This window comes from Lissotriton vulgaris, chromosome 7 (assembly GCF_964263255.1).
Source record: "Lissotriton vulgaris chromosome 7, aLisVul1.2, whole genome shotgun sequence".
Taxonomy (NCBI): domain Eukaryota; kingdom Metazoa; phylum Chordata; class Amphibia; order Caudata; family Salamandridae; genus Lissotriton; species Lissotriton vulgaris.
In genome coordinates, this window is record NC_141695.1 from 100,578,297 (window position 1) to 100,596,546 (window position 18,250).

At 48.4% G+C, this 18,250-nt stretch overlaps 1 protein-coding gene across 1 annotated transcript in view; it reads right to left on the reverse strand.

The window, feature by feature from the left end:
* Positions 1 to 18,250, reverse strand: part of LOC147700909 (killer cell lectin-like receptor subfamily B member 1B allele B) — a 442,286-nt gene that overhangs the window by 219,229 nt on the left and 204,807 nt on the right. The window contains exon 3 of the mRNA XM_086929767.1: positions 10,576 to 10,814. Within this exon, the coding sequence (XP_086785893.1) occupies positions 10,576 to 10,814 (239 nt within the window). The remainder of the gene's footprint in view (positions 1 to 10,575; positions 10,815 to 18,250) is intronic.

The window sequence follows — 18,250 nt, forward strand, 5'->3', positions numbered from 1 at the left end:
AGAGAGCGGAGGGCTCTCAGGACGAAGTGAGCGAGGTCCGTGCCGATGGTGAGCTGGGACGGCGTCTCCGGGACCAAGGACCGGGAGCAGGGACAGAGCACAGCAGAGAGGAGGTGCGGGGCGATCTGAGGTACCGGCGCTGCTGCAGCGCAGCTCCCCAACGCCCATCCTCCCCCCCCCCGCCGCCGCCACCGTCACCGCCACGCTGAGAGAACAGGAAACTTTACAATAGGTCTGCAGTCCGCCCCGCCTGACCTTAAAATGGCGGCCAAAACAGACATCTAACATGAAACATATAATCTTGATGATCGGGCATAATTATACACACGTGTGTGAAAAGCGGAATCTGGGTAACAAACACAAGTGTATGAAAAGCGGAATCTCTGCAACAAACTAGGTCACAGCACTAGGATTAACTAAAGGAGAGCCAGGGAAGCTGGACCAATCGACGAGGGCAGCTGGACTGGAGCAAGAAGGGGAAAGAGAGAAAGGTCTCACTGCCTGCATAAAAACGAATACAATGGCAGCCATCTTTTAAGGGTCTGACATGGATTAGCTTTTACACTCAAAACAGAGTTGAGCAAAGGTCAGCCGGCTAATAATTAATTAATTCTTAAGCACTCTGAAAATTTAACTACCAGAGCTAATTGTGGAATAATCTGGGAATATGAAAAGCTATATCCAGTACTACATAGCAAAGCTATAGCCACACACTTCCAGAATCGGGGAGTAAATCTGGCAACAATAAATCCTGCAACAATAAACACCAGCAGGGGAGCCACCTGGAATAAAATCGGAGCAAGAATCACCTTATACGTGCAGATCGGAGCAAAAATGACTGAAAGATACCTTGAATCGGTTGGCCTAAGTGTCCGGAGTATAAAATACCCCCATAATTTATCTAAAAATGCAGCTAAGAAGTTTAAACATGACTCCCTGAGAAATAACCCAGACATTCTATTCGCAGACCTATACTTCAATATAGCTAATGGTACGAAAATGAATGACCTCTTATTCTACACATACAGAACAGCTAAATGGCGCAATGCCTTCACCAGGATGCTGACCATAAAAACCACGAAAAACATCCCTCATGGCGTAAAAATGACAACCGCATCGTCAGAAAGATGCAGAGCCGAACTTAGCATCACGATATATAAATCGGGAATGGTGCTGATACAAGCAGCAAATCAAGATCTAGAGAGATTTGCCAAGACTTTCCAATCGGTAAAAGACACATTGGACGACTTGAGTAATCTACGTCTCCTAACCCCACCAGTAGACATTCTAGATACTCACGATGTCACCATCAGAGACGCAAATAGAACCAGGAACGTTCATGCTCAAAACCCTAACCAAGTAGAGGTTACTGGTCTAGTAATGCCAGTAACGGAGAACACAACTGTAAGAACTGAGAAGTCTACCTATCTGACAAACAAAGAACACTACCAGTGCCAAAGAGAAGAGTCGCCCCTACTCCTGAACCACGAGGCCCCTCACGTAGAGCATACACTGGATGAGACAGAAGTCACCAACCTTCCTACATCCCTCACCCTCTCCAGCACAATCCCAACGGCGTTCACACTTCCACCTTCAAACGGACTACCGATTACTCAGGATCTATCTAACTCCATCAACCTCCCGATACCGCTCGCTATCACAACACCAGCGACATGCAGATCTTCACCCACAAACATGCTCCTAGTAACTCGGAACATATCCAGCACCAACGACTCACCTAATAGAATTGGAACCGACAATCAAAAGGAGAAGACAACGGAAATGGCAGCGCAATCTAGAACTGAGCCTATAAGGAGAAGAGTAGAAGGGAGGTATAGATCGGCCGCCCGTAAGAAGTCGCATCAGAACAAGAAGGACTTTAATAAGCTTCAGAAACTAGTGAGCAAGATAGCAGAAGCCACTATTAATACCATACAGACGATTGATAAAATTGGAGAGATGACGGTGAACATTCATTCTAAAGTCACGGATATCCAAAACCTTGCTCATTCTTCACATAGAGAGCGTACCGAGGCGGACTTGCGTTTAAAACAGAGAGACAACAGACCAGACAGGACTAAACCACTATCGAAAGAGGAAACGCTGGCCTTAATCCGAACATATGATCGATCGGACCACATTGAAGGGGAGAGAATCAAAACATTACCACCTGATGCTAACAGAACTTCGAGAAAAAACAATAGAACATCCAACCCCCACAACTTACAACATATACAGCTTACTCCAAACGAAGCCGAAAATGTGAACATTAGTACAATAGGAAAACATCTGACCTGTCTACTACTCAACTGTCGATCAGCAACCAAACATGCATCGGACATAGCGGACCTCATCCTCAACAAGGACATTGACCTGGCAATCCTTACAGAAACATGGCTTACGGAATCTTCATCCCCAATCATGGATCTGCTAGTACCACCGCAATTCAACATTTTGAGACTTGATAGACCTATAAAGCTAGGGGGAGGGATAGCCTGTATTCATCGATCTGACATAGAGGTTAAACAAATTCAGGCCGACCCGCTTGAATCCTGTGAGTATCTTGGTCTTAACATAAGATCAACCAACATTCACCAATGCAACTTGCATACATTCTACCACCCTCCAGGAGATAATGAAAAGTTTATAGTAGAGTTAATGGAGATCATAACAGCCAACTCTAACAACACTGCCAATAACATATTTCTAGGCGACTTCAACCTTCACTGGGAGAACTGCAATGACAAACTGGTCAACATGCTGAAAGGCTTCCTCACTAAACTAAACCTCACTCAAGCGTGCACACTACCCACACACTCTAAAGGAGCGACGTTAGACTGGATTATCTCAAGAAACAATGCTGCAACAATTCACTCCATAACACCTTGTGACTGGTCTGATCATCATGCCATAACTTTCATGATACCCACATTGAGAAAAGGTAGGACCAGGCAACCTTTCAAAGCCAAAAAGTGGACCCGGGACACAAAAGAAGCAAATATGGAACTTCTGGTCGAAAGCTGCGAAAGAGATTTAAAGCCACCCAACAACCTGGAAAAAGTTAACGAGCTGACGGATCACTACATAGCAGCTGTTGAAGATATCGTTAATAACACCATGCCATTAAAATTGAAAAGAATCTCAGAGAAGACAAAAAACCCATGGTTTAACGAAGCACTAAATGAAGAGAGACGCAAATTGAGATCGGCCGAAAGAAAATGGAGGCAACACCCATCATCTCCTGAACTGGAAGCCCTCAGGAAAATAAGGAACCAATATAATAAAAAGATGATCAACTCAAAAAAGGAATTCATTAGAGCAGAACTGGATAATGCCAAAAACAGGCCACGCAAACTATTCGAAATCCTAAAGGAGCAATCAAACAAACTAGCCAAATCAGTGCTAGAAAATTCAAAAACACCTTTAAACTGTGATGAATTTTCTACATTTTTCACGGAAAAGGCCAAAACACTCGAAGTAGAGCTTAGAAACTCGGCGTTGAACCTTCCCAACGGACCTCCGCTTACTAACGATGCTGACTCTACAACGGATTGCGCAACGGATTGCACCATCGCAAAAAACAAGGCGAGCTGGGAATCATTCGAACTTTATGACCAACACACGATTGCTAAGATGCTCGCAGGAATCAAACCTAACAACCACTACCAAGACCCTCTGCCTGCAAAATGCGTAAAAGAAATCAATCACATCCTGATTCCAATATGGACTGAAATAATAAATGCGTCACTCTCACAAGGGATCCTACCCGACTGCCTAAAAACAGGTCAAGTCGTTCCCATAATCAAAAAACCCACAGCGGATCCATCAGATCCAAATAATTTTCGCCCAGTGACTAACATCCCTCTATTGGCCAAGCTGACTGAGAAATGTGTGCAGAACCAACTGAGCCAACACATCACCAAATTCTCCTTGCTAGACGAATGTCAATCGGGATTCAGAGCAGGGCACAGCACGGAAACAGCGATTCTCCATATTATTGATGACGCGCTGCAGGCCCTTGACCAAAATCAAGCATGCTTACTGATTCTCCTAGACCTATCATCGGCATTTGATACGGTAAATCATGAGGCATTACTGGCCAGGCTACGGGACAGGATGGAACTATCGGGAATGGTGCTGAATTGGTTCGAGTCCTTTTTACAGAACAGAACGCAGCGCTTCCTGGTCAACCAATCTACTTCACTTCCGTGCCCTATCTCAATTGGAGTCCCTCAAGGTTCGACATTATCCCCTGATCTGTTTAACCTATACGTCGAACCACTCACAGAAATTCTCCAAAAATCTCAAATATCCTATCACATGTATGCTGACGACACGCAAATATATTTAAAGATCGCATCCCTAAAAGATTTGGAATTAATGAATGAGACACTAAAAATGGCACTCCAATGGTTAACCACAAACCACCTGAAGCTGAATGCACATAAAACAGAGTTCTTACTAATTTCTCCACCAAGGAGCCATACAGAAATAAAGGATTGGACGGAAGTCGTGACTGCGCTTAACTGCACCCCAACCCTTGTCAACTCAGCTAAATCTCTAGGAATCACCCTAGACGAGAATCTAGACATGAAAGCCCACATTAATTCAATGGCGAAAAGCGCCCGCTTTCACTTGAACTACTTAAGAAAACTGAAACCACACATCACAGAATCTGACCTCAAAGTGGCTATCCAATCTTTAGTTATCTCAAGGATTGAATATGGTTGCACTACCTTGGCTGGATTACCAAAAACGTCCATAGCACCACTGAAAGCCTGCCTTAACGCTGCAGCAAGACTTATCACCGGAACCAGGAAATATGATCACATATCCCCGCACCTGAAAGTATTAAACTGGCTACCGTATGAAGCAAGAATCCAAATGAAGATAGCATGCATCACACACAAAGCACTACATGAGAACACCCCAAGTTATCTAGCCAAGAAAATTCAGCTGTCCGGTGGCAACAGACCAGCTAGGAGTGCTAAGGAGTTGCTGCTACGGCCAGCCTTCTTCCGAAAGAAAAAAACCTATGACAGAGCGTTCTCAGGAGCCGCCCCCAGAATTTGGAACTCACTCCCTCCAAACATCAGGAAGATCCAGAATTTGGTAACATTCAAGCGGGAAGTGAAGAGCCTGCTGATGAATAGATACATTACCTAGAACATTGTTCTGGGTTCGGATTTACTACTGCTTGTACTGATCATGTACGCCATTAGGAAGGGAGACATAGGCAATTCTTTATTGGAATACATATCCTATGACCCGAGGATATGAGAACAACGAAAGGCCATTAGTAATGGCTACTTTGATTGAACAGGAGAACAGCATCTTTAATGATCATATACCGAGCTACCTCATATCTGTTATATATACATGCGTTTGTTAGTAGTTTGTCATATCTGTTATATTTACATGCTTTTGTTAGTAATTTTGTCATAGCTTATTTATGCACGCTAACGTTCACAGGTGTTACGATTTAATATATATCATCTACCTCACAGCGGTTGCTCGCTAACTGTTTATATATATGTTAACACTTTTTCCCTCTCTCATGTTAAGCGCTCTGATACCCACGGGTCTTGTTCGCGCTATATAAAACTCTAAAATAAATAAATAAATAAATAAATAAATGGTGGACATACCTAATGTTGGAATAGGAGTGCAGCTATGACCCGAAGGCTTGTCGTATGAGGTTAAGCAGGTTCATGCCCTACTATGCCCACATGATAATGTAGGAGGTAAAACCTGCTCAAGAGGTTGTGGCCCCTGCCGGTCATTAAGTTGATGCCCCATGTTAAATGTGTTTATGCCTGTCTAGGCCGGATGTTAATGTTATATGCCTAGTGTTTCTTTCCCTCATAGTGACAGTGCTGTGTTTCATGTCAATTGATAACGCTCTTTTTATTTCAGCCCTGGAAACTGACAAACGTACCTTTTTATTCTTTTTCTGATTACCCCTGTAAATAACCCCCCTGGTATACATTGCCCTGGCGCCAGTTGGCGCCCCATTGTGGTTACTGTGTCTTACTTTTTCAGGTTAGATACAATACATGAGTTTTACATCCAAACCGGTGTCGTGTCTCTTTCGTGGTGTGCCTGGTGTGCCTGTGGGTACTGCGTGGATGCTTCACACATGTCCTCAGGAGTTTGGCCTGCCCGCTCTGCTCCATGCTACCCACCGTAGAATTGGTAACACCATTTCTAACACCCCTTCAATCTCCTTCCATGATGTAAATGTATGTGAAAGGGCCATGATCATTTACATTACAGACACTATCGTAGACATGGTAGATATCTTGAATACCTAAGGGTTTATTTTAAAGAGATACATTTCAATTTTAATTTCTGTTAGCTTTCTTGAGAATATAGGGAAAAGGGTCAGAAAGTTAAATATAATTTTAAGGTAAAAGGTCTTCCCACTACTTTGCATGTATGTCATTATGAACTAAGTGCTACTCTTGGTGAGCTCATCCTGATCTTTTCGTAGTCTGTCTTCTGTGGGAACAAAGCAAATATCAATGATCTGAAACGGCAGAGGAAGGGTCGGACAGGGCTGAACCAAGACCCCACATCACTGGGTGCATGAATATCCCCATTGCGTGTAAGAGAGAATGAAGACGAGCCCTTTCACGGAGGATCTCTCAAAAACTATGGTACTGAAGGAGAAGCGGTGCTCAGTACTGCACAGATAGTGTTTGGTGTTACCTGGTTAAAAAGAAAAAAAAAAGAAAACAGTGGTATGAGTGTGCGCATGTTCAAGCTGCTGTGCTGAAGCTCCCCCTTCAATCTCCTTCCATGATGTAAATGTATGTGAAAGGACCATGATCATTTACAATACAGACCCTATTGTAGACATGGTAGATATCTTGAATACTTAAGGGTTCATTTTAAAGACATACATTTCAATTTTAATTTCTATTAGCTTTCTTGAGAATATAGGGAAAAGGGTCAGAAAGTTAAATATAACTTTAAGGTAAAAGGTCTTCCCACTACTTTGCATGTATGTCATTATGAACTAAGTGCTACTCTTGGTGAGCTCATCCTGATCTTTTCGTAGTCTGTGTCTTCTGTGGGGAACAAGGCACCTATCAAAGATCTGAAACGGCAGAGGTAGGGTCGGACAGGGCTGAACCAAGACCCCACATCACTGGTACAAGATAATACATTGGTGGTTCAATATCACTACGTGCTGGCCTAAGTAACAGCAATGGCTCAATTTCAGACCAGGATGACTAAAATCACACAGTGTTGAGCAGAGTACACACACTTCTGGCCAAAGACCACACAGCATAGGTCAAGATCACTTTTAGTGCAATGGGTTGTATACATATTGTAGTGATTCATAGCAGCAAGCTGTCGATTAATTACTATTATGTGTTATGCCATATGTGCAGCGGAAGTCTACACATATGGGAAATTAGAAACTACTAACAAGGACAATGCAAGCACAAAATGAATACTGAACATTTGGAAGAAGTGCCTTTGTATCCTGGGCCGGACTGGCCATAGCGGGCACCTGGCGTGTCCACGGTAGGAGCTAGGGTGGGGCCTGGTTTTGGGCCCCTGGGGGGACCGTTTTTTAGGTCTCGTCTATGCAGCGCACATGCGCTGCATAGGCAAAAGACTTTTAGTAATGGCTTTGGCTTTTCAGCCAAAACGTGCACGCTTCCCATGGCCTTCAATGGCAACGCATGCATGTCTGGCGATTCACTTGTGGGAGCGAGTGGCTGGCGCAATATGTTATCAATTATCGAGGCGCCAGCCGCTCGCTCCCGCAAGTGAATCGCGCAGGCTCTCTCCTCTCCCCCCTCCCCCCTGCTTCCGCACGAGGCGCACGCGCTTGTGCTGGTCTTAAGACATGGGTTAAAAGTGTTAACACAAAGTAGGCTGGCTCGTGCCTTTTCTCTCTGCGGATGCCAGTTTCTTGCTTCAAGAACAACATAAGCTGGAAGAGGTTGAAAGCTATCCCACTTGTTTTTCGAGAGGGACAAAAAGCAGCTACTTCACAAAATGGATGGATCCGCAGTCAGGCAGCCCAACACAGGACTGCGCAAATCTTACGTTGTGACTCAGATTCAGGCAAACGTAAGACACTGTTTACCCCCCAAAAGTGCTTGTGCTTTTTTCAATAAATTGGCAGAACATTGTACTGGCAGTTTATGGAGTCTGTTAGAAGGAAACCCAGCAGGGTGTCTGTGGTACATTGCTACTCTTAAAATGTCCATGAATATGGACGGCCATACTAAAAAAAAAAAAAAAAAGAGAACTTCACCAAAATACATATCATGAATCACCCCTTGCGACAACATCCTTCAATAATACCACATCCTGCACGGAGGAGAACACGTTTCCTCTGCCTTAGATTCATGCTCATAAGAGTACGTGCGATAATTTAATAATAACTATTTTCCTATTTACATCATACAGTTGTGATAATAAGTGTGTTGGGGCAAGTACTGATCACAGTGGCTGGTGTTATTGTGCGTGTGTATGCACTTTTGTGTGTGCGTGTACAAAAATTAGTGATATCGCATATATGCATATAAACATTACATTTGTGATACTGTTTGTGAGCATGCTGGTGACAGCGGTGATTGTGTGTCGACGTCTGTGTGTGTGTTTTATTGCGATTCTATACTCGCAATAACACTTAAAAAGAAAGAGTGAGCATATATCTTCGAAATAGGGGCCACTTGGAAGCTCGCGGAACGAGTTAAATAACCTTACTACATTTTGCCACACATTTGCGGAGAGCAGATGTTGATTTGGGCTTTCGGAAAATAAGGGCAGGAAGGTGATGCTATGTAACTGAAACACTGCACGCATGCAAGGCCTTTGTGTTGCATCATTACCATTCGAAAGCAAAACAACCTTTTTACCACTGAATCCCATTAAAACAATGTCGGTGGCTCTACACTGTGGCAGTTAAAGTTCAATTTAGTTTTACGCTATTGTTCTCAATTTTGTAGGACATTTTAGCGGCACCCTTAAAATGATTTGCTAAATCAATTAGTAATGCCAGAATAGTTTCACCCTGCCCACTAATTCCAACAAGCATTGGCATAGCCAATAGGTCTCGCCTTTGGGACCTTATAAGTGTTTAGCCACTGGGCAGATCGTAACACGGATTGCGAGGGCTCTGCGAACAGGACGATTTATCACGATCGACCTATTGGCAGTTTCCACATCCGAACTCTGGTGACTTACAGAATTGGAGTTGTGAAGGATATTAGAAACTGAGACAGATCACCTTGATCATTTATAAATTCCTCTCCAAACCGTGGCAGAGCTTACACAAAACCTTATGACACTCGTACCACCCACAGTGTTGCTTCAATCTCTACGTTGATAAGTCGCATCAGAACAATCAGTCCAGGTTCTCATCACTCAAGAGTTACTATTATTGTGAAAGGAGCCGTACAGTACTTCTCCTATGAGGATTCATTTGGAAGCATTTTCTTCTAAATTTACAAGCCCTGAAGAAGTGCCATTGGGACGAAATGCGTCGGCTGTATGGTGTTAATGATTGAAAATAAAGAATTCTGAAAGACAAGAAAACATCATCTTTTTGCTATTCATTTTCTTGATAATAGTATTGCTGCAGAATTTTGTGGAGCACCTTTGCGGTTGTTCCTTTAGCCACGCAACAGTTAATGTTGTTGCACCAAGGATATTGTGCTGCATAACTAAATACTTATTAGATCCCAAAAGCGGGACCTATTGGTTATGCCAATGCTTTTGTTACCGGGGGTCGGCAATATCGGTCATCGGTAACAAAATCTCATCCCAGGAGGAGAGGGGGGGGGGGGGGGGGAGGATTTAAGCAGTTTGCCAGGGCAGGTTTCTGTTCCCAGTCCGGCCCCGTTTGGATCATGTCCCACCCTTAGCCTCGCCCGTAGCCCAGCCCACTAGCCACACTAACTCAATTTGATGAGTACCTGCACTTCTTTTTTCCCATTGAAAGCACTGGATATAAGCATCCACTGCTAATGGGCTGCATTTACATTGTTCTAGAAACAGAGGGAGGGAGAAATAGTCAAAGTGGGGATAAGGTAGTAATGTGCAGAAAACGCGTACGTCCCTTTTGTGTAACTGTGAGAACTGACAAAAATATAGGGGGCAATTTTACGTCCCTGAGCTTACTATTTTGGAGTTTCTGCATTTCATTCTTTTGCTTGCTAATTTCACTCACACCACCAACAGACTGGTTCGCTCCTCATTCTTCTGATTCGCCTCCTTGCACTTTCCTTCTTCTTCCTTCCACTGCTAGGTTTTGCTTTGAAAATAAACACTAGAGACATAAATTAAATCTTGTTTCATTTGCTGGCAGTAAATGGATGCCCCTTCTCTTCTCCATCCTGTCACTGCTCGGTCTGCTCCTCCTCTGTGCCTCTTCCCCTTCACAGCCACATAGGCTGGTACCACACATTGACACGGTACCAGGGGGTCATGTATTACCCCCTCTTCCCACTCCCACTGGCTGCCACCAAAAAAAAAGTCTTCCAGCAAGTTAATCATGGTTTCCCGGAAAAAAAGAAAGTAAGAGACAGCGAGTTTCACTCGCCTTACCAGTTGCTGCTGGGTTTCAATCATCGCCAGGGAGGAGTTCAGTGCAGCGCACAAGTCTTTGGCCTTCGTCCATGTTCCTTCAGCTTCAGAGAAATAGAAACACTTGTTCCGGTACCAGATCCAGCTGTCGCCACAAGGGGGCTGTACTTCACCGGCCTTTTCATCTGAAGCATCAGCAGGGGCATTGCTTTGTGCGTCTTTTGTCAAGTGCTGTTCAGAGCACTGGCTTCCCTCTAGGACTGGCAAAAGCAGAAATTGAATTAAAAAATGTACCTTAGACTATTTGTGATAAGATACAATAAGCACTGCTACAAACCATGAGCAAGGACAACATACTCAAAATGGTATGGCTTGAGCAGGGCCGATCTAGTCCATAGGGCAATCTGGCAGTGCCAGAAGGGCTGTTCTCACAGGTTACTGTGTGGGCTGTGCAGCACATGCCTGCTCCGCAGAGCTTGCTGTATTCAGGTATCGACTTGAAGCCCCACCCACTCTGTCCATCTTTTCAATTGGCTCCTGTTACTGTCCTTTCTAAATGGTTGCTTCTGATTCGTGAATAGGCTTGTTAGTCCCTCCTTAGTAACACCTTGTCTATAATTGTAACCTCCCATGAGGACTGGACCTTTTACTTGTGTTGTTACATTGTATGTTTATTTAGTCTAAGCACAATTTTCTTTATTTTGTCCTATTGCAGACACGACATGCATTCCTGCAAAGGCCTTCAAGACATTTTTATTTATTTAACCAGCACGGCACAAAATACTTTTCACCTACCTACTGTTGCAAGTATCAGCTATTGCAGGCAGGAAACGCTTTTTAGGTCTCGACTATTTTATCCCGTTAGGGATAAATAGGCGAGATTCTAGTAAGAGGTTTAAAAAGTCTACCAAACTACTGCGGATCGCGTACAGTTCATGTGAGGCAGGCGCGTGAGGCAGGCGCGTGCGCATCAAACACCATCGGCCTCGGCATCAGACTTCAAAGGTAGCCGCTCGCACACCACCATTTGTCTGAGCCTCTGCATCAGACTTCGAAGGCTGCCGCTCCCCCCCCCCCCCCAATCAGAATTCAAAGGCTGCCGCTCCCAAGCAGCTTCCCCGCCCCCCCATTAGACTTCAAAGGAATGCGCTCCCACTCCCCTGCCCCCCGCCACAGCTATGCCGAGAGCCTGTTTCCTATAGGCGTTGAATGCTTTCTGCCGTGGTTTTGTTTTGCATTTCGGGTGGCGTGTCTTTCCATTTTGGTGGGTGTGGGAGAGCCGATGCCAGGTCCCCTTCCGCAGTTCCAAGATCGTCGCTCTAGATCAGGGGTACTCATAGTATGGCCCGCGGGCCGCCAGCGGTCCGGCAAGCCTTCCTTGGCGGCCCGGGGACCTTGCAGCCATCCTACCTGTGTCTTTTTTTATTTTTTTTTAAAGTGTCCTGTGTCCGCAAACACTGCCGGTGGCAGCAGCGCTCTATGCGGCCGGGCGAATCCAGGGAAGGTCAGAGCGGAGATGCAGGGGCGCCAAGAGGTGAAACATATCAAAGCCTCATTAATGAGTAAGTGGTCTTTTAAAGACCTGTGAAGTACTTGGGTGCGGCCTGGTTGCTGTCTTGTCTCAGCCCCGGCTGACACACACATGCACGCCAGGTGAGGTGACAGAGAGAGAGAGGGAGGCAGACAGAGGGAGGGAGACACAGGGTTGCCTGCTTGTTGCATCCTTTTTCCATCAATAACCTCATATTTGTTTCTGAGTGACAAATGCAAGAAGTAAAAAGCCGAAAATAAACAGGGGTTTTAAGTTGTTTTTTTTTATTTGTAAAGTTTTATATAGCGCGAACAAGATCCCGAAGGATATCAGAGCGCTTTACAATAGGATGGCATTTCTTCTTCATAATCCAACTATTTAAAATGCCAATTACATTGAATTAGTGAGTTTTACAATGCTCTTCCGCCTTCCTGTCTCAACTTGACACAATTTAAGATGTTAGGAAAGCTAATATTTCCCAAATGCTAGATGTGCACATTAATTAACTGGACAAAAACGTAAATTTATTTTTATTGAAAATTACATTTTCATACCTGAACAACAGTAACGATTTCTGTTACTATAATTCTAAAAGAGTAATATGAAATGCATTAAAACAGGTCTTGAACCAATGCTAAACCTAAGCCTAACACAAACCCGTACCTTTGTGTTTATAAAATAGAATATTTCATAGTGAAAATATTTCATCTTAACACTTTCGGTATGTATTTAGGGTACTGATTTTTTATTTCTATATCCCATTACGGCAAACCGCCCGGTTATTTTTTCTGAACACACAAGCAGATATTTTTAGGTTACATGAACTTCAAACTTAATGAAGTCCTCTACATTACTCATGTTGTATCATTGTTCACTTAAAACCATGAGTAATATCAAGATCACTCAGACTTTAGGTTGAGTATTGATACTTAGGAGCTTGGTGCCCACTCTGATTTTTCCCACTCAGATTTGTTCCTCTGGTACCTTCTTGGATCCAAACTTCTACAACAGACCAGTGGTGTTGCAGAAATATGCAGAAGCTTAGCGCCGTCTTCCCCTGCTGAATCACACCACCCCCATGCACCACAACACTTTATGGTGGGTGACCCAGTAGTTCCAGGACATCAGACTAGTGAGATCAGTTTTCGGGTGTAGACGTGCAGTCGGTACAGAGACAGAGGGAGAGTGAGACAGAGGGAGGGTGAGACAGAGGGAGGGTGAGACAGAGGGAGGGAGACAAGACAGAGGGAGGGAGACAAGACAGAGGGAGGGAGACAAGACAGAGGGAGGGAGACAAGACAGAGGGAGGGAGACAAGACAGAGGGAGGGAGACAAGACAGAGGGAGGGAGACAAGACAGAGGGAGGGAGACAAGACAGAGGGAGGGAGACCAGACAGAGGGAGGGAGACAAGACAGAGGGAGGGAGACAAGACAGAGGGAGGGAGACAAGACAGAGGGAGGGAGACAAGACAGAGGGAGGGAGACAGCCAGAGGGAGGGAGACAGAGAAAGGGAGGAGGGTGACAGAGGGAGGGTGACAGAGGGAGGGTGACAGAGGGAGGGTGACAGAGGGAGGGTGACAGAGGGAGGGTGACAGAGGGAGGGAGACAGAGGGAGGGAGACAGAGGGAGGGAGACAGAGGGAGGGAGACAAAGGGACACAGGGAGAGGGAGACAGGGAGAGGGAGACAGGGAGAGGGAGACAGGGAGAGGGAGACAGGGAGAGGGAGACAGGGAGGGAGACAGGGAGGGAGGGGGAGACAGACAGAGGGAAGGGCAGAGGGAGGGAGACAGAGAGGGAGAGAAACAGAGGGAGGGAGACAGTCACTTGTAAAGCGCGAACAGCTACCCCCAACGGGTGTGTCCCGGCGCTGGCAACGTGTGAGGTCCTAGAGGGTCCATCAGAGAGTTCCGTCAGGCTAGATCCGAGAGAAGAACCAGGTTTTGAGTTTCCTGCGGAACACAACCTCAGATGAGAGGAATCTGAGTTCTTCTGGAAGTGAGTTCCACAGTCTGGAAGTGGCCACGGCAAAAGCCCTACCACTTGTGCGAGTCAGACGGAAGCGTGGGCAGAACATAAGGCAAAGATGGTTGGATCTAAGATCCCTTGTTGCAAGAGACCGTCTGATTCTGTGCCTTAAGAATGCCGGGCCACGACCATTGAGAGCTCTGAAGGCAAAGACCAGGGCCTTAAACTGAATGCGATATCTCACAGGTAACCAATGAAGTTTGGCCAGGTGAGGTGAAATCGAATGGCGATAAGGAATGTTACAGATCAGCCGGGCCGCCGAATTCTGCACAATTTGCAGACAGTTAATGAGATATGCAGGGGCGCCAACATAAAGACTATGTTAGACGGGGACCTGGAGGGTCGACCGAGGACAAGGGGAGAGGCCTCCGGGGAGGACCGTCTCCAGCGATCGTAAAGACAAGTTACTTTTTTATATGCAGTTCTTGAATTAAAGTATCACGGTACAGTGAGATCAGGACACGAGGGTCCTCTCATTTCTAGTCTCTAGAAGGGAAAGGGGGTAGCGGGACAGTCTTGGTACCGATCTGGTATTGAGATGATGGGTAGCTCACAATCCTCGAGCTCGGCGTTCTAGAAGGTCGGGCCGCGGCAGCGCCAGCAGGTCCCGATGCGGCTGTAGGTGGCAGAGGGCCGCGGCAGCGCCAGCAGGTCCCGACGAGGATGTAGGTTGCAAAGGGCCGCGGCAGCGCCAGCAGGTCCCGACGAGGATGTAGGTTGCAAAGGGCCGCGGCAGCGCCAGCAGGTCCCGACGAGGATGTAGGTTGCAAAGAGCCACGGCAGCGCCAGCAGGTCCTGACGAGGATGAAGGTTGCAGAAAGCTGCGGCAGCGCCAGCAGGCAGGACGGAGGTTCACAAGGCAGGGCTGCGGCAGCGCCAGCAGTCCGTCAAGGATGAGTTCTTCACGGTGTCTCTCGACTCCAGGATATAACTGCCGTCCTGCTCTGGAGCTGCCCCAGTTATAGGTCTGGCGCCCTTTGATGTCCGGACCCTCGCACTTGGAGGTCGGGAGGTCGGGGATGAGGGAGTCCAGACACCCAGCAGGGGGTGGAGCCAGCGCCCGGGGAGGCTGGGGGCGATCGGCACCTGGCGGGGGAGAGCCATCGACACTCCTCTCTCCCATTGACCTGCCAAGTGGTCCGTTCACCTCCTGGGTGGATGGTGGTGCCGGGATGTCGGGGCCTGGCCAGGCCCAGGGTTGGGGTCGAGCTGAGGCCATGCGGCCTCGTGGTGCAGTGTCCAAGATGGCGGCTGGGCCGGGCAATGGTGCTGACGGTGGCCCGGGCCAGGGATACAGATGCCCGGGAGCAGGCGTCCCGTAGGGGACGGGTTGCGGGTTGCTTCTGTGGGTCGTTGGGGTTGATCTTCGGTTGGCACCGGGAGAGCCGGTGTCCGGGCTCTGTCATGCGGGGAGGGAGTTGGCCCTTCACGAGGCCTGTCCAACATGCGTCCCCCCCAGCTGAAGGCGGGGAGAGTCACCCATCCTCTTGGGGACTCTCCTCGTCGAGGCGGAAAAAGCGTGACAGGCCGTCCGCGTTGGCGTGGTCTTGGCCAGGGCGATGCTCCACAGTGAAGTCCATCCCCTGCAGGGAGATGGACCATCGCAACAGTTTGGGATTCTCCCCCCGCATCTGCATCAACCATTGCAGGGGTCGATGATCTGTTTGTACCCGGAAGTGGGTACCGAAGAGGTAGGGCCGGAGTTTCTTGAGGGCCCACACTACTGCAAAGGCCTCCCGCTCGATGGTACTCCAGCGCTGCTCTCGGGCCAGCAGGCGTCGGCTGATGAAGGCCACTGGCTGGTCGACTCCCTCGGGGTTTAGTTGGGAGAGGACTGCCCCAATGCCATGGTCTGATGCGTCAGTCTGGATGATGAACTCACGGCTGTAGTCAGGGGCCTGGAGCACAGGGGCGGTGCACATGGTGGCCTTCAGCTTCTCGAAGGCCGCTTGACAGTCTGGGGTCCAGTTGACTCTTTTTGGGTGGTTCTTGGATGTGAGTTCCGTGAGGGGCCCCACAATGCTGCCATAGTCCTTCACAAATCGCCTGTAGTATCCGGTGAGCCCCAAGAAGGCTCGGACCTCAGTTTGAGTGATGGGTGGCTGCCAGGACTGGATGGCAGCGATCTTGAGCTGGAGAGGGGCCACCAGACCGCTCCCCACTTGGTGCCCGAGGTAGGTCATGGACCCCTGGCCAATTTGGCACTTGCTGGCCTTGATGGTGAGGCCGGCCTGTTGGAGGGCGTGCAGGACCTCTCGGAGGTGGTGAAGGTGGTCTGTCCAGTGGCGGCTGTACACCGCGATATCGTCCAGGTATGCGGCGCTGAATCCTTCGAGGCCCGCCAATACCTGGTTCACCAGTCGTTGGAAAGTGGCGGGAGCGTTTTTCATGCCGAATGGCATCACTTTGAAATGGTAGTGACCATCCGGGGTAGAGAAAGCGGATCGTTCTTGGGCTCTGGGGGTGAGGCCGATCTGCCAGTAGCCCGCTGTCAGATCAAAGATGCTCAGGTAGCGGGCAGCCCCCATGCGGTCAACCAGTTCATCCGCTCGGGGAATGGGGTGAGCGTCGGTTCGGGTGACAGCGTTCAGACCCCGATAGTCGACGCAGAATCGGAGCTCGGGGGTGGTGCCCGGGGCAGCAGCTTTGGGGACCAGTACGACTGGGCTGGCCCAGAGGCTGTCAGATGGCTCGATGTCTCCGAGTGTGAGCATTTTGGAGACTTCGTCTTGGATGCAGGCACGCACCCGATCTGGCACTCGGTGCGCCCGGTGTCGGATAGGGGGACTGTCCCCAGTGTCCACGTCGTGAAGGCACCAGGGGGTGACCTCGGGGGTGAGGGAGAACAGGCTTGCAAATTGCAGCAGGAGAGCCCAACAGTCTTGGTGCTGCTCCGGGGTTAGGGCATCGGAGAGTCGGACCCCGTCCACTGAGCCATCTTTCTCACGGGTCCTCAGTAGGTCAGGGAGGGGCTTGGAGTCTTCCTCTGCCCCACTATCAGTGGCCATCAGTAGGCTGAGCTCCGAGCGCACGAAGTGTGGTTTGAGTCTGTTGGCGTGAAGGACCCGGAGGGGGTTCCGGGGGGACTCCATGTTGATTAGATAGGTGACGGGGCCCTTGCGCTCTACCACCTTGAAGGGTCCTGTCCACTTGTCCTGCAGGGCACAAGGCTCGATGGGGGACATCACCCATACTTGTTGACCAGGCTCGAACTCGATGGAGGAGGCATGTTGATCGTACCATTTCTTCATGTCCTCCTGACTGGCCTCGAGATTGGCTTTAGCGAGTTCCCTGAATCGCCGGGTCTGGTTGCGGAGGGTCGGGAGGTACTTATACACGTCCGGAGGGGTCTTCAGGGGGGCCATTTCCCATTCTTCTTTCACCAGGCTGAGGGGCCCCCGGACAGGGTGTCCGTACAGGAGCTCGAAGGGGCTGAAACTGAGGGATTTCTGGGGGACTTCTCGGTAGGTGAAGAGGAGGCACGGGAGCAGCACGTCCCACTGGCGTCGTAGGGGTTCCTCCAGCCCCATGATCATCCCCTTGAGAGTGCGGTTAAATCGTTCGACCAGTCCGTTTCCTTGTGGGTGATATGGGGTCGTGAACCGGTACGCAACTCCGCACTGCTGCCAGAGAGATTTCATATATTTGGAGATAAAGTTCGTGCCCCTGTCGCTGACGACTTCCCGGGGGAATCCTACTCGAGAGAAGATCCCCATTAAGGCTTGGCCTACCACTGGTGCTGTTACGGTCCGAAGAGGAATGGCCTCGGGATAGCGGGTGGCTTGGTCCACCAGGACCAGGATGAATCGATGCCCTTGTGCTGTTCGGGGGTCCAGGGGCCCCACAATGTCTATTCCCACTCTTTCGAACAGGGTGGTGACGACGGGGAATGGTTGCAAGGGTGCTTTGATTTTTCGGCCGCTCTTCCCGCTGGCCTGGCAGGTGGGGCAGGCCCGGCAGTGGTTGGAGACGTCATTTTGCATTTTGGGCCAGTAAAAGTGGGTTACCAGGCGGTTATATGTTTTGTCTTGCCCCAAGTGCCCAGCCAGGGGGACATCGTGTGCCAAGTTCAAAAGGAAGTCTCTGAAGCGGAGGGGCACCACCAGCACCCGACTGGCTCCCAACTCTGCGATTCTTT